Source organism: Amphiprion ocellaris, chromosome 7 (assembly GCF_022539595.1).
Source record: "Amphiprion ocellaris isolate individual 3 ecotype Okinawa chromosome 7, ASM2253959v1, whole genome shotgun sequence".
In the NCBI taxonomy this organism is placed as follows: Eukaryota; Metazoa; Chordata; class Actinopteri; family Pomacentridae; genus Amphiprion; species Amphiprion ocellaris.
Window position 1 is genome coordinate 21,945,592 of NC_072772.1, and position 16,425 is coordinate 21,962,016.

Genomic DNA, 16,425 nt, shown 5'->3' on the forward strand with positions numbered 1-16,425 from the left:
CATCTTATTGTTTTTGTCTGAAGCATTGAGCTCTTTGGAAAAATAAGTTTCCATGGCCCAGACTTAACTCCATTTTGACAACTGGAATACATTTTGTTTCACACACATCTGGTCTGGTGTGCAGATTGGTGTCTCAGCGCTGTGAGACATCTGTTGATCAAACAAGCATCCCACAGGAGGATAATGGTGGGGGTTTGATTTTATTACTGTGTGATCAGAGCCTGCTGTTTCTTTGTTCTAAGTCACTCATGCTTGGTTGCAGGTTCAGATGTCACGGCTCACTGACTGTACTCTGGTCCAAATGTTTCCACCTAATACCACTGAAATCAAACTGATTGGCAGAGAGAATATCATTCACATTTGTCTCTAGAAAAAGTTATACTATAGAATCTTCTAACTTATGTTTTATATTTCAGTTTTTGGTATTCCAGCTGAAACGACTTTTTTGACTTTTAAACTGGATTCACTTCACCAAAATGTTGCAAAACAGGGCAACTGTGTCAACATATTTATCACAGCATTTGCTCAAATATTTGAAGACCTTCAACTCTCACAGGCAGGTTTGCCTAAGGGGGTTGTGGTTGTACTGCTGGTCTTCAAGCCTAAACAGCAGTCCTGGCACTGAGTCATTCATAAAGACTGAGTGAACAGAGCAGAGTAAAGAACACAAACATAGAGATTTCACTTCAACATGTAACCTCTCTTCAGTTTCAGTGCTGTGCACATTGTGCCTCACTGACATTGCAGGTCTTGAAGAAGGTGGAGAATCCAACACTCACCAGCTGATGAGCAGGTCTAAACTTTGTGTCCAGTGCAATGACTCTGAAATGCACTGGAAGAAAGTCAAAGAGATGACATGGTGCTTTTAGAGGAATCCAGAGACATGCTAGGCAGGCAACACATTTATATCAAGTATGACATGGATAGCAAACATTGCAAATTCTTAGAACATGAAAAAAGATAAATATTTCTTCAAATTGAGGCAAATTCTAACAAAATTTATATTCAATAATGATCAGATTTACCCAGATATTTAAATCATATTCAGCATGCTTGTTTCAGATTCTCTCCTACACTGGAATATTATATTCTTACAACTGGTGATTAAATGAGTGCTTATGGTTACTGGTACAGTAGCGCCTAAAACTGGATGTTATCTGTAAGCTGCTGACTAACACAAAGCTCCTCATCTCACTGTGGCTGTTGCTGTTTGGACTATGAAACATTTAAACCAATCTGATGAGTAAAAGGGCCGAACATGTCCATATTTTTCTTGTATACCCTCATTTTCAGCGAGCAAAAGCCATATTCTATTTCCTGTCACTACCTCTTACTAAAACCTGGACCGCATTACGTTATGAACAGCAACACATGCATCATTTCACAGGAATCAACTGTGCATGTGTAGGTGATCTGAATGTGTAGAAATCATGAGTGATGACAGCTAGTCTATATAGAGAGACAAATACAATATACATAAATTGTGCTTCATATAAATATAAATAATGTCTGTTGCACAAAAATTGTGACCATTAACAGCAGAATTTTTGTAATTAGTGACTCCCGTGAAAAAGTTGTGTCTTCCATAATGTAATTCAAAAAGTAACATTTTCATATTTCTATACTCTATAATTCATTGTGCATAAAATGAAATATTTCATGCCTTTTTTGTTTCATTTTTAAAGATTATGACTTATATCTCAGCAATATCAGTCAAATTATTAGAATATTAATATTATTAGAATTTTAAAAAGTATTTACAGTACAGAAATGTCCTTCTTCATACACTCACTACTCAGCTGGGGCTCCTATACCACAAACTGCTGTGTAAGTGTGTAGTGTCATGGCGGTGACCAGCCTGTGGCACAGCTGAGATGTTAATGAAGCCCAGGTTGCTTTGATAGCAGCCTTCAGGCAGGTCAGGTGAGCTGACTGACCAATCAAGCACAGTAAAATCACGGTCAGTAAAACATTCAGTAGTAGTTTTGACTCTCTGGGCAGGTGCTCAGTTACGCAAAAAAGGAAATCTGCAAGTCCATAAAGCTTGGAAGGAGATGGAAGCAAGAAGTGCTTTAAAATCTCCTGGTAGATGCTGTAGAGACTTCTGACTGGATAAAACACAGTGGACCAACCGCAGCACATGACATGACAGGAAGGCAACAGTTTGTTCAGATGTCTGTTCTTGCTGGGTCTTGATGCACTGACAGCTTCAATTCAATCCTCATGAAATTTTTTCATTGACTTTTCTTGACCCTCCTCTCAAGGCTGCAGTCATCCCTGTTGCTTCTGAACATTTTCGTACCGCCTTGTTCCTTCCAGTCAGCTTTCCTTTAATATGCTTCACTCTGTGAACAGTCAGTGACCTTCTGTGGCCTACCCTCCTTGTGGAAGGTGTTAATGATCATCTTCTGGACAATTTTTAAGTCAGCAGTCTTTTCCATGACTGTTGTTGCATGTACTAAACTAGACCGAGAGATATACAGCATTCATGCTGTTTGCATCCTAATTTATTCATACACAAAATTAAATATTGAAATATTAATTTTTTTAAAAAAAGCTGTAGGCCATATTAATCAAAATTTTGAAAAATGTTGAAACATGAGACAAATTGCTAATGACTTGGTTCAGTCTCCTTTCATCTTTGTCCTGAACTCTCTCAACTTCAAAACAAAGTCATTAAAACATTAGTGATTGTTACCTGTTTGTCCTGGAAGGTAGATTGGCTTATCTGTTTGGACGAATGTCATTGGTTGGTAGACTCTGATCAAGACATTCTTGACATTTTTTGCATAAAATTTGTCGCCTCGTACCTCCACCTTAAACTTGTGCGTCTCCTCATTCTGCACTAAAGGAACCTGTGGCAGAAAGAGAAGTCTTCACTATGAACAGCAACACTTACTTGTCGTCATCATTCATAATTTTGATGTTTACGAACCGTATTTCTAGTGTACAATATTTGTAGGTTAAACCACAAGATAGTTTGCATTGAAATTTTAAATGTCAAATGGAATTGGAATGAATAAATATTTGTCTGACCTGAAACTGAACGCAGGTATGAAATTCTGCGTTGGACGTCTTCTCCAGAAGAGTTGTGTTTGTTTCTTTGGACATCAAACTGACAGTCATGATCAGAGTCTTGTTGGGCTGCAGGAGACTCGCGCAGAATTTAGTTTCAGCTCCAGCTTCAAGAACTGCAGGAATGGCCACCATGTACTGCCTGCAGAAACAGAAAAACTTCACAATTACTCTGTAGGAAAGACCTACATTTTTAAGTGTTATGATGGTCTGTCTCTCTTCGATTGTTAATTGCCTTTTCCTCCCCATTTTTATATCAACACACTACTTTCTGCAGTACAATACTGTTCAAATAATGCTCTGGAGGGTTTGGTGCCACGGTGTGTTCCAACACTACTTTCATGCAGACAGAGGGGGTTGTAATTAATCAAGAAAAGTTGGGACACCTGTAGGATTTGGTAGCACCAACATTCAAGGCTAGATCAACCTCCATTGCTGCAGAACAGCTTTAAGTTTTTAACCCATTTCTTGTTCCCTGAAAAAGGCATTTTTGTATAATTCTGAAATGTACATTATTTTTCAGTCTTGGGTAACTTTACCTTTTTTTAACCTCTGGCAGTTCACCACTTACCTTTGTAACATCTCAAGATACTCAATGGACTTGAACTACTTGAATTTCAATTTTAAAAAATGAAAAAATTGGGGCATTATGAAACTTTTGACTAGTAGTGAACATAGATCTGAGCTTGGGCACCTGTCGTCCCTCTCCCTAGCAGAAAACATCTTGTTTTAGTTTGTCTTGGCAGTTAAAGAGAGGACAACAACATGACTAAGACCACACTACGTGGGAGTACTGTAAACTGAGCAATGGGTAGACAAAGGCACTGTTCCAACTGTGCAGTTTAATGCTGTGTGTAATAAGCTAATGAATGCCAGTGTAAATAAACAAGACCATCTTTACACAAAAGCTGTTTTTTAATTGTCAAACAGTCCAAGTAAACTTACGGTTCTGCCCGCGTTCGTTCGGCCTGCATCCAGCTCAGGTACACAAACAGTGTCCATGTCCACGTCTGAATGTCAGAAAGACCCATGACTGACTGAGATGAGCCTCAGAGCAGCAGAAAGCTCTGCTACTCAAACCCCCCTTTCGTCACCCATCAGATTCTTGTAAACACCCACACAACATTTCACCTAATAAATGAAATGGCAGATCATCTGTACACACTCTGTTCATCAATCATTTATCATGACATTCAGTTCATACGGCTGTGTGCAAATACACCCACTTTTCTGTTAACTCGTATACACTTACTGTCCAGACCAGCACTGTGTTCCACTGCTGTTTAGAAAGAAGCTAAGAGCTATGTGAACTGAAAATGAAGGAAGACTGAATCTGAAACAACCAACAATAAATGTATTAGGATTATTTAGATATTTTTGCAAACAAACAAAAAATCATTCTTGGTACAGTCACTGTCACCATAATTGATATTGAATTCATATTTCAGGGAAAAGGTGTTGGATAATGTGTGACCATTGCTCAGATTTCACTTTAACAACAACTTTATTGAAATATTGATGAGGAGACGAGATCTTTTTTGAGAAGAACCCAAGTATAAGTAACAGCTTTACTGTACTAAATTCTATAAAACTAACCTCGCCAATCATATGTTTAGTTATTATATGAATCATTATCCGTCCATCCATCATCTATGCACACTGCTTTATCCTCATTAGGGTCATGGGGGGCTGGAGTCTATCCCAGCTGACTTAGGGTGAAGGCAGGGGACACCCTGGACAGGTCACCACTCTATCACAGGACTACATATAGAGACAAACAATCACACTCACATTCACAGTTTAGAATCACCAATTAACCTCAGCATGATTTTAGACTGTGGGAGGAAGCCAAAGAACCAGACAAAGCCCAATCATGCACAGGGAGAACATGCAAACTCCATGCAGAATGATCCCAGGAAGGCCAGGGCGTGAACCAGGGATCTTCTAGCTGCAAGGTGAAAGTGCTAACCACCAAGCCACTGTGCAGCCCATGAATCGTTATATTTTTTAAAATTTTTTTGCATCACTATGTACAAATATCTAAAATGAAAAGGACAAAAATGTCCTCATGTGAGCGTGAAGTTTGAGGTAAAAATTCCATTTTTTCTGAAGTTTTCCAAATTTCAATCTGGCCTTGTGATCAGGATATCAGGACATCATAGTTTTGCAGGCCTTGCAGGCTACATGTGAGGATGTTTGTTATTTTCTTTTTCAGGTGAAAATGCTTTAAATTGCACAGAGGTTGATTTAGTAACATCACAGCATAGAAATACTCTGAATGTCTAAAGTCCCTGATAGGTATGCAGATTTTAAACAAATGTCCAAATTAATATTTAGCAGCCTCATTCATCTGTAATTTATTCATTTTTAACATGATGAAAACTCTATGGCCTTTATTCTGTGTCCTCATACAGACACAGTCAGGTGACATAAGTCACAGGAAATGTTGTCATGGTGGCCCTTCACCATAGACTGTATAATAAATGATTATTATATTATATATATTATTATACAGTCTATGTCCTTCACTAGCTAAACTCCCACAATGCTCTCTGCTTGCTACAATGGGGTAGTCCCAGTGACCACCTACTCATCTCAGGTCAATACAGTGTTAAACAGTAAGTGGCTACACCTAGTGATGTAACCTGGTACTACAGCCTGTGTACAACACATCTTCTCATGTGTCCTTCAGCTTCTGCCTTCTTGGTTAATATATTTTAAACTGGTACATTTATTTATGCCGATTAATCTATTAACCAGTAATCAATAACCAACCCAATCCCTCATTCAAAATGCTAGCGAAGCTAAAGTACAAAGCAGCTGCAACAAGTGAACTTAAACTAGAGTTGATTTTATTGCAGAACCAATATAGTTCTATATCAGCCTATATCATGACCTATCAGACATATACTGGTATTGGAAAATACAGTCAGGTGCATAAATATTTGAACACTGACACAATGTTCAGCATTTCAGCTCTGTACACCACCACAATGGATTTGAAATGAAACAATCAAGATGTTCTTTAAATGTTCTTTAAGACTCTCATCTTCAATTTGAGGACATTTACATCCAAGTCAGGTGAAAGGTGTAGGAATTACAACACATTTTGTACATGCCCTCCACCTTCATAAGGGACCAAACATAATTGAACAAACTAACTTAATCATAAATCTGCATTTAAGGCGCATCTTATTTCATTTCAAATCTATTGTGTTGCTGCACAGAGCCAAAATGCTGAAAATTGTGTCAATGTTCAGATATTTATGGACTTGACAGTATGTTATACAATATGCACCAGTTTGAAAACTTTTTGACAGAACATAATTCAGGAAAGATGCTTAGGGTAATATAGAAAGATATTATCACTTTTTCTGTTTAGTGGAGTGGCTCATACTCTATTGTTTACAGTACTTGTGTTCATGTAGTCTAACTCCATCATTGTACATGAACATGTAGCAGAGCACATATCCCAGCTGAGCAGACAGTGGCGTGGAGCGGTACCACTTCTGAAGTAACTATATACAGTCAGTGACAAAGTGTTTACAAACATCTTTTATTTTTGAATATGTCACACTTAAATGTTTCAGATCATCAAACTAATTTTGTTGTCCAGTCCATTTTGCCTGATGTGAAAAAGTAATTGCCTCCCTAGCTATTAATCTACCAATTGACCAAATTAGTTTGGAATTTGGGTTCATTTTCACCATCCACACCCACATATGATTACCGCCAGGCTTGTTGAATCTCAACATCACTAAATAGAACCTGTTTGGCATTAAGAAGTAGCTAAAGGGTCTCAAAGAGCAACACATGATGCCACGTTCTAAAAAGATTCAAGAACAGATGAGAAACAAAGTCATTGACATTTATCAGTCTGGAAAGAGTTACAAAGCCATTGTTAAGACTCTGGGACTCCAAAGAACCACAATGAGAGACTTTATCCATAAATGGACAAACATGGAACAGTGGAGAACCTTCCCAGGAGTGGTCAACCGATCAACATTTTCTAATAAAGAGAACATGATAAAAATATGACATTTCTGTCTGTTTCATGTCTCAGTTTGCTCAAGATTACAGTCATCCAATCAGAGGTCATTTTTAGAGTTCAAGTTCAGTGTTCGATTTATTTGTACGTCTCTTTCCATTGAATTATGTCACACTACATCACTAGGAATACAGAATGATTTCAATGTTTGTTTTGCATGACTGTCGGTCAAAAAGATTTTCCAACAACTATCAGGCTGAATTTCATGCACTTTGGTGGAAGGAAGAACACATTCAATTCGGGTGCAGAACTGGATCACTTTTCTCTACTTTGTGGGCAGGATGTTGGCCTCGCTGGAGCTCTGTGCTCTCTAAGTGTCTTTGTAGTTCAAAATGTGTTGTTTCTCTGACATGGCAAAGGTTTGTAGACCCCTACTGGATGTGTTGCTGCTCATGTTATTGATAGAGCCAGACTGAACAAACAAGCCATCAGCGATTACTGCCCATTCCACAAATATTCATGACTCATTAACTCACAGACTTTTAACTCATGAGGAAAACTAAAAAGCAGTGTTTAGTAATCAAATGATTTTTTTTAGAGACTACTGATCTTAAACTGACCTTCTGTGACAATATATAAGACTTTACAATCTGGTCATTTTGATAAAGAAACTTCTGAACTACTGCCATGCACAGTTTTAGAATTTGTAGCATTGCTTTAGTAATATTTATGCATACAACCATCAAACATGATAGATGGTTTGTTTTATTGCATTCATTGTTTTAGCGGGAACACTATCTGATTGGTACATTTCCATTTGCAAATGTTTTCAGACAAGCCTTTTCGCACAGTCCAGCATTACTTTCCACTTCTAAAGGTGTGGTTGTTTACTCATTTCTCTATGGGGATGGAGATCCAGGAAATGAAATCATAATAAAACCCATATCCATTAGTCCTAATGCACTAATGACTACAACACATTTTATTTCCATTTTCAAGGCTGAGAAAAACATGCAGTGGCACCAGCAAAGGACAGAGTGATAAGGTAATTGTTGTGTAGAACTGATGGGAACACACTGAGTATCAAAAGGCTTAGTTTTTGACAAGAGACAGGAAAGAGAAGGGCCCTCAACATGCATGTATGACCAATGGCAATTAGATTTGACATGTATGTTTTTTAAAGCGTCCAAACATATTATTATTTTAATCTTACTTTCAGTGTCCCTTCTCTATCAATAAAGGCACACTTGAAAGTTCTGTCTCACATAACATTACTGAAGAATGTTCTTCATGAATAGTCAGTGTTGAAGACTGATTTGACTGATTTCTTTGTTTTTTGTTTTCTTCTACATAAAAGCAAAGGCAAACAGCAAATTGGATGTATTTTTATTGATTGATTTTTAAAGCCTGAACTTAAAGTAATGAATAATGAATAAAATCAATGTGGAAATCCTCAAGAGAGGATTGAGTGTTTATTTCATTCATGATATTTCCTCTAGCATATTAAAAACACTGTGTGGACATGTTAATAAGGTAAAAAAAAAAGATTTTCAGTTTGTCTTTAAGAGTCATTGTGCTTGCTGTAAATATTCTACTCACTTTTTATGTTGATGTTTTATTATTGTCCACAACTGCTGCCAATATAACGAACCAGTGACAAGAAAAGCAGCTTATGTTTTCAACTGTATTAAATCATATCTTCACAGTTTCTCCAGTATTGACCAAGAAGGACTCCAGACACACAAAACACAACAAGACCACCAATCCCACAGTCAAACATGAGGGTGGAAATGGTGGAATTGAGATTTTATATTCAGTGGACCAAGTAACCTTGTCAGCATACAATATAATGCACCTCCTTTACAAAGCAATCTTGACCATATGGGCTTTATAATTCTAGATGTACACTCACTGGCCACTTCATTAGTAAAAGGTTGGACCCTTTTTGCCTTCAGAACTGTATTCATTCTTCATGGCATATTTTCATCAAGGTGTTGGACACATTCCTCAGAGATTTTGGTCCATATTGACATGATAGCATCATGCAGTTGCTGCAGATTTGTCGGCTGCACATCCAAGATACCAATCTCCCGTTCCACCACATCCCAAAGGTTCTATTGGACTGAGATCTGGTGACTGTGGAGGCCATTGGAGTCCAGTGAACTCACTGTCATGTTCAAGAAACCAGTTTGAGATGATTTGAGCTTTGTGACATGGAGCATTATCCTGCTGGAAGTAGCATCAGAAGATAATACACTGTGGTCATAAAGGGATGGACGTGGTTAGCAACAGTACTCAGGAAGGCTGTGGTGTTTAAACCATGCTCGGTTGGTACTAAGGGGCCCTAAGTGTGGCAAGAAAATATCCCCCACACCATTACACCAGCAGCAGCCTGAACCGCTGATGCAAGGCAGGATGGATCCATGATCCATGTTGTTTACACCAAGTTCTGACCATCTGAATGCTGCCTGTCTGTAAACCATAGAGATGGTTGTGTGTGAAAATCCAATAGATCAACAGTTTCGGAAATACTCACACCAACAGCTATGCTACGTTCAAAGCCACTTAAATCCCCTTTCTTCCCCATTCTGATGCTCGGTTTGAACTTCAGCAAGTAATTTTGACCACGTCAACATGCCTAAATCCATTCAGTTGCTGCCATGCGATTGGCTGATTATTGATTACTATGATTTTTGTTATGCCCATAGGTGTGAATGTGAGTGTGATTGTTTGTCTCTATATGTAGTCCTGTGATAGACTGGTGACCTGTCCAGGGTGTCTCCTTCCTTCACCCTAAGTCAGCTGGGATAAACTCCAACCCCCAGAGACCCTAATGAGGATTAAGTGGTGTATAGATAATGGATGGATGGATGGAATAATTTGTGTTTACAAGTAATTGAACATGTGTACCGAATAAAGTGGCCAGTGAGTGTATGTTATATATCATATATAAAATTTAATCATACCACTCTTCTAGACTTTCCAAATACATTTGGACAGAGTGGATCAAATTCTGTTGGATCTGTTAAATCAGTCCAAAAGACTCATATCTACATTAGAAAATATCATTTTCATTCAATAGCTGAGCTTTTGGTTCAATTACATCATTAGCTCAGCTAGTGATGATTCAAATTACAGCAAGCTGTTTGATGACACTATGTTGGTTGGTGCAGAATTTACCGTTCTAAAATCCAGCTGGGCGCTGTGTTAAATGACGGCACGAAACGGCCCCATAGTCAGCCCTTTCAGTTTTTCAGAAGGATCCTTGGACTGTAATGTTAACTCTTAGTGCTACTCAGTCAGGACCTTGACAGGAAACAAAATGGTGTTTGTTGTTCCATCTGAGTTTAATATATCAGTAATGTTTTGTCCGAGTGTCAGGCCCCACAGAACAGTTTTTCAGGGCTGTACCTGCATTATTCATAATGTAGAGCCATCACAGTGCACCACATAAACAATAATGAACATACAAATACATTTTTTTCCACAATAATGAGAATACGCCCTAACAAGCACCTTGATTTCAGTCATTTGAGTTCCTCACTAGCATCTTCTCCACAGCAGCAGCAGCTGAGGCTCATTGATATTGTAATATAGCTGTCTACCAAGCAGGAGATGACAAACACGATCTTTCATAAACAAAGATGAAGTCATTGAAGCTGATGGCCATAACATGAAACTAAAGGATGATATTGTCCAGGAGACTCTCATGTTTCTCCGGAGAGTCTTCTGATAAACAGTGTCCCACTTTGCAGCTCGGTTTATCCTCAGATGACTCCAGTCTGTTGTTCAGCAGGGAATATCATCTGCTTGGGTTTTACTATAGTGTTAGATATTATTCCCTTGACTGACTCTGCCACTTAACAAATCCCATCCCAACATAATTTTGTTTAAACCTCTACTAAATGTATCACAAATATATATATATATATATATGTGTGTATGTCAAGTTGATATATCACAGAGAGGGTACAATGTGAGGAAAATCAGTCAGGAATGCAAAATTTAAAAAACTTTCCATTTCTGACAGACAGTCTGCAGCGTACAGGACAGCTGCACTTTAAGAGGATCTTCAACCCAACCCTCCCACCCAACTCCATTCCAGCTGCTGCTCTCCTTATGCCCAGCCCAGCATATCACTGATTGTGTGTCATTACTGTCTTCCACTGTTGTGGGTCAGAACAGAAAAGATCACAAGGAAGATCACTGGTAAGACACTGCAGTATGTTGCCTTTTTGCATTTCTGTTTATATACTTTGCAAATACTTGAAGCAGAAACCTGTTGGTGTTTGTTAAGTTGCATGTTCCGTGATGTTATGATGACGAATACTGTGGTCATACAAGTGAAGTACATGCTGGCTCATGTAATACTCTGATGATGTTCACAAGCTTGTGAAGTGTTCTTTCTGCGCTGCTGCAAAGGACTTCAAAATCAATTTGCATGATCTCAAGGTGTGAATGTATTCATTTACCGTAATGAACAGACTTGCAGCATTTGCATCAAGTGCCATTTGACATTTTTTAATGTAGTCTGCAAACTGATCAACAGCTTAACTTTCTTCTTTTTCTGTTTTCTGTCAAACATCAGAATCAGATCAGGAAAATGCACATCTCTGTGTCTCTCCTCTTCCTCTTCATTGGTAAGCTCACTTCAAAGAACACAAAAAGGGTTTTAGCTTTAAAAATACCATAATTAAGTAGTCGATTTTGTCTGTTTAGGCGTACTGTCTCATCATGTAAAATGTATGATCGCAGCGGTAAAGAAAGACGGGTTGGGCAGTTGAGGTTCCTGCTCTGAGATTCAGGAAGATGGTAACAGTGTTTTAGTGGCTACTGTTGCTTCTGTAACAAGCTCATCAATCAGCAGAACCAGCCTTAATCAGATCTGAGAGATTGGATTATATCACTGGTAGCCCATGGCTCTGTTCCACTCTCAGTCCTTACACTCATGTTTGTTGTTTGTTTTTTTACTGTTGCTGTTTTGTGATTGACTTGGTTCAAATTGGAATTAGATTTTAGTCAACATGACACCGTCTACCTCTGATATAATGGAGCTATTCTGTTACTTCAACATTTTGGGACGTTCTCCTTTAAGAGTTAAACTGATCCATTAATGACATCATATAAATGATCTAAATAAAACCACAGTCTGAGCTGAGAAAAGCCAGGAAGTGATTAGTCTAGTTTAAAGGAGAAGTCTGCCATTTGGACATATCAGAGTGTTTCCACATCTTTGGAGCCCTATGATGAATTAATAGTAAATAGTTATAGAATAGTAAATAGTTCTATAATGATGTCAATTGAGTCAGCATTGCTTGGAACTGAAATACAAGTTTAAAAACTTAAAGGCCTGCACTATGAAGCAAGTTAAACACACCCCAGATCTTATTTTCTTTATCTGGCTTCACTAAAACTACCAATTTGTTAACAACTTGTTCAGTCGTCACATGGTTTCTGAACCCAGCTATGAATGTGTTAATATTAAAACAGCAGTGTGGACACGCCTAGAGTTGTATATTTCTCAATACAACAACAAACTACATTCCTAAACTATGAGAAAATCAGAAATAAGATACAGGCTTAAAACAACAAAGCTGCTGCAGCCAAAGCAGGAAGAAAAGCTGCCAAATCACTGCTGTCATTATCACTGCCAGCTATGTATTCCACTCAGTTAATGTGTTCTTCTTATTGCGTGTAAGACAGTTTAGGCCTTGTTCTTTCAGCTGCAGCCCTGGATTTCTTAAACAGTCTCAGGAGCAAATAAAAAACAAAAATATAAACATTTTTCAAGCTTTTTGTTTTAGGCTTACTGCAAATCTCATGAGTTCAAACACAAGTCATCCAGAACACTGAATCAGAAACTTAAATCATTTAAGTGATTTTATCAGTCTCTCTTATATTACTATAGTCTACTAATTCAAGGCCTGTAGAACAAATGCTTTGAAATTCTTTACAGTCTACAGGAAAAAATAAATGAAGGGCTGAACACTGGGATTTCCACTGCATACAATCTACTAGTTTATGTTTGGACTAAACAGATCATAATCATCAAAAGCCTGAAAATTTCAAGTTTTCCAAAAAGTTGTCTTGTGCAGTAAGGTAACCCTACTACTATTTTTTTTCCCTTTTTTTGTGGTAAATTAGCAGTAGTACTTCACCAAAAATTCACCTCCCAATGTCCCACCAAAACATTTCCCCATCACTATTTTTCTGGGGCATTTTTTTTTTTTAACCCACAGCAGAATGATAATAAAATGTAACTGGACCTTCTTGTAATGCAGAATGTTCTGGCTATGAGAGCCTATATGTTTTCCCATCTTGCAAAGATAAAGAGTTTAGACGGACCAGAAAGCTCACCCCTCTCATTGTTTGCACACTGAGCTCCACAGGATCTTCTGCTTATACGCCATTTTCCAAGAGGACTGGCTCGTCAGTACGCAGTGTTGCATTATGGTTATCTCAATCACAACCGGCTCAAGAGCAGGTTAGATGTGCAGCACAACTTACTCTGGTGTTGTACCCTGATGAGAACTGAACCATGTAGCCCTGAAAATGCAGAATGAAATGTGAAGTTAGTAACACACAAGTGGAGATCTCAGACCTCTGTAGTGAGGACAGAGATCTGAGGCTCAGGGGTGAAACTGGGAGTTATAATAAAGAGGAGTGGTTGTGTAGTTTCAGTGTAGTCATTGGTATACATTCATGCATCCATTATCTATACACCGCTTAATCGTCATTGGGGTGAGGGCTGGAGTCTGTCCCAGCTGACTTACAGTGAAGGCAGGGGACACCCTGGACAGGTCACCAGTCTATCACAGGGCTATAGGAATACATGCATGTACTATTTGTAAGTAGGAATGATTTTCCAAATGCAGAGAGGCAGGTGAACTGACTGACAAAGGACACTGGGAGAAAGACAGAGCATCACAGGCTAAGACAAGACAAAGACCAGAAGTAAAACCAAGAAGACACGAAAGAAAAATAATTATTAACATAAAACCTCATGATATCATGCATCAGCTACTGCAACTCCTTACTCTCAGGCTGCCCTGCTCATCGTGCAGTAATGAGGGATTTTTAAAGGGAGAAGAGGGATAGAACGGAATTATTAAATGTACATGGCTCTACAGTACAGGGTGTGAGATAAGTGCTGGCTTAAAGAGCTATGTGACCTTTCGGCTTGAGATATTTATGATGTGTAACCAGACATCCATAAAACCATCCAACTTAAAGTGTTCAGCTATCTCATCTGGTAAAAGAAATTAAACTGTGCATAAAAATCTGAAGAGCATCTTATAATGTTCATCGCATGCTTTATACAAACTACCTGCCATTTGATTGCAGGTTCAACCTCTGCCAAAAAGGAAGGAGATTTCGGCATTTTTACCGCTTGCATAAAGAACAAAACCAGCCTCAGGTTCAGTCTTCTAGTATCTTCATGAATGACACAATTGTGTTTGATTTGCTGTAGGTTTGACAGTAAATCCAGTGAGTCTTACATTAATCCCACCATTCGATCCTTTGGTAGGTTGGAGTGCAAGTATGCAAACTGTACAGACTCTCCACCCTACAACTGTGAATTCCGGGCATCAGACGAGACAAAGCTGGAATCAGAACCCAATGACACGTGCAAAGTCTTGCTCCCAAACCACAAACAGATGTACGGCAATGTGACCACCAACTACACGTGCATACTGAGGAGAAAGGAGAGGCCTGAAAAGAAGCTAATCATCATTGACTACAGTGTAAGAAAAGGAAAACGTGAGTAGAATTTCTATTCAGTACTAAGATAAAATACAAATCCATCCACTATCGATAAGGTCATGGGGGGCTGGAGTCTATCCCAGCTGACTTGGGGTGAAGGTAGGGGACACCTGGACAGGTCACCAGTCTATCACAGGACTACATACAGAGACAAACAATCACACTCACATTCACACCTCCAGACAATTTAGAATCACCAATTAACTTCAGCATGTTTTTGGACTGTGGAAGGAAGCTGGAGAACCTGGTGAGAACCCACACATGTAAAGGAAGAACATGCGAACTCCATGCAGAAAGATCCCGGGACACAAACCAGGGATCTTCTAGCTGCAAGGCAAAAGTGCTAACCACCAAGCCAATGTACAGCCCGAAAACGCAGATGTGTAATTCATTTCAAGTAGAAGAAACTGCAAAGCAACATACATTTTCCTTTTTATTTCCCACCAAGCTGCTGGTTTTGTTGTGGATACTTTTGTGTAGAACTTGAGCAAGCACATACACCAGTCAGGCATAACATTATGACCACCTGTCTGATACTGTGTTGGTCTCTTTTACGCTGCTAAAACTCCTCTAACCCAGTGGGGCATGGACACAGGATCTACCTAGATCAGGCTGATCCTGGAACATCCCATAGATGCTCAGTAAGATTTGGATCTGGGGAGTGTGGAACCTGAGTGAACACCTTAGCTCTGTCGTGTTCCCTGAGCAACTAATGAGCAGTTTTTGTGAAGTGTCGGGGTGGATTGTCCTGCTGAGGGTAGCAACTGGCATCAAGGACTGCTGTTGCTATGGGGGCGGGGGATTACTTGACCTGTAATGTTTTGGTGGGTGGTACATGTCAAACATCCACATGAATGTCAGGACTCAAGGTTTCCCAGCAGAACGTTGCATTAAAGCAAGATGATGGATGTTCTTCACTTCACCTGTCAGTGGTCAGAATGTTGTGGCTGATCAGTGTATGATGCACTTGAGAGGAGGATGATCTTTCACTACTTTTGGACATTTTATTACAAACTTAAAACCATCTAGAATTCATGTAATTGTTCCTCAATGGCCAAATTGAAAGTGTGAGTGGGATCACTTTTACTCGTCAAGAGTCAAAATAATCTGATATCAGTGTTCCCCAATTTAAAGAATGCACATTCAGTTTTACTATAGTTTTTACAGTATTTTACCATATTACAGTACAGCTTCTGAACTATATAACTTTAATTATTTTTTTTTGAACATTGATTCAGCTTCAGGATATAGGGATCTTTGCTGCCTTAAAAATACTAAAGAAAACAAATTCAATAAATTCAAAATATTTAGTGGAATCAACAACTTTTCAGTCATGCTGTCAAACATTATTTGTGAACATCTACATTTGCGGGCTGCACAGTGGCGTAGTGGTTAGCACTTTCGCCTTGCAGCGAGAAGATCCCTGGTTCGCGTCCCGGCTTTCCCGGGATCTTTCTGCATGGAGTTTGCATGTTCTCCCTGTGCATGTGTGGGTTTTCTCCAGGTACTCTGGCTTCCTCCCACAGTCCAAAAATATGCTGAGGTTAATTGATTATTCTAAATTGCCCGTAGGTGTGAATGTGAAAGTGATTGTTTGT

At 38.9% G+C, this 16,425-nt stretch overlaps 1 protein-coding gene across 1 annotated transcript in view; it reads right to left on the reverse strand.

Annotated features, from left to right (window-relative positions):
- The window catches only part of LOC111580894 (alpha-2-macroglobulin-like), a 31,439-nt gene extending 27,260 nt beyond the window's left edge, over positions 1 to 4,179 (reverse strand). The window contains exons 1-4 of the mRNA XM_023288810.3: positions 4,021 to 4,179; positions 3,037 to 3,217; positions 2,699 to 2,855; positions 780 to 832 (exon numbers count right to left, since the gene is read on the reverse strand). Of these exons, the coding sequence (XP_023144578.2) occupies positions 780 to 832; positions 2,699 to 2,855; positions 3,037 to 3,217; positions 4,021 to 4,106 (477 nt within the window). The 5' untranslated portion in view covers positions 4,107 to 4,179. The remainder of the gene's footprint in view (positions 1 to 779; positions 833 to 2,698; positions 2,856 to 3,036; positions 3,218 to 4,020) is intronic.
- Positions 4,180 to 16,425: the final 12,246 nt, after the last annotated feature.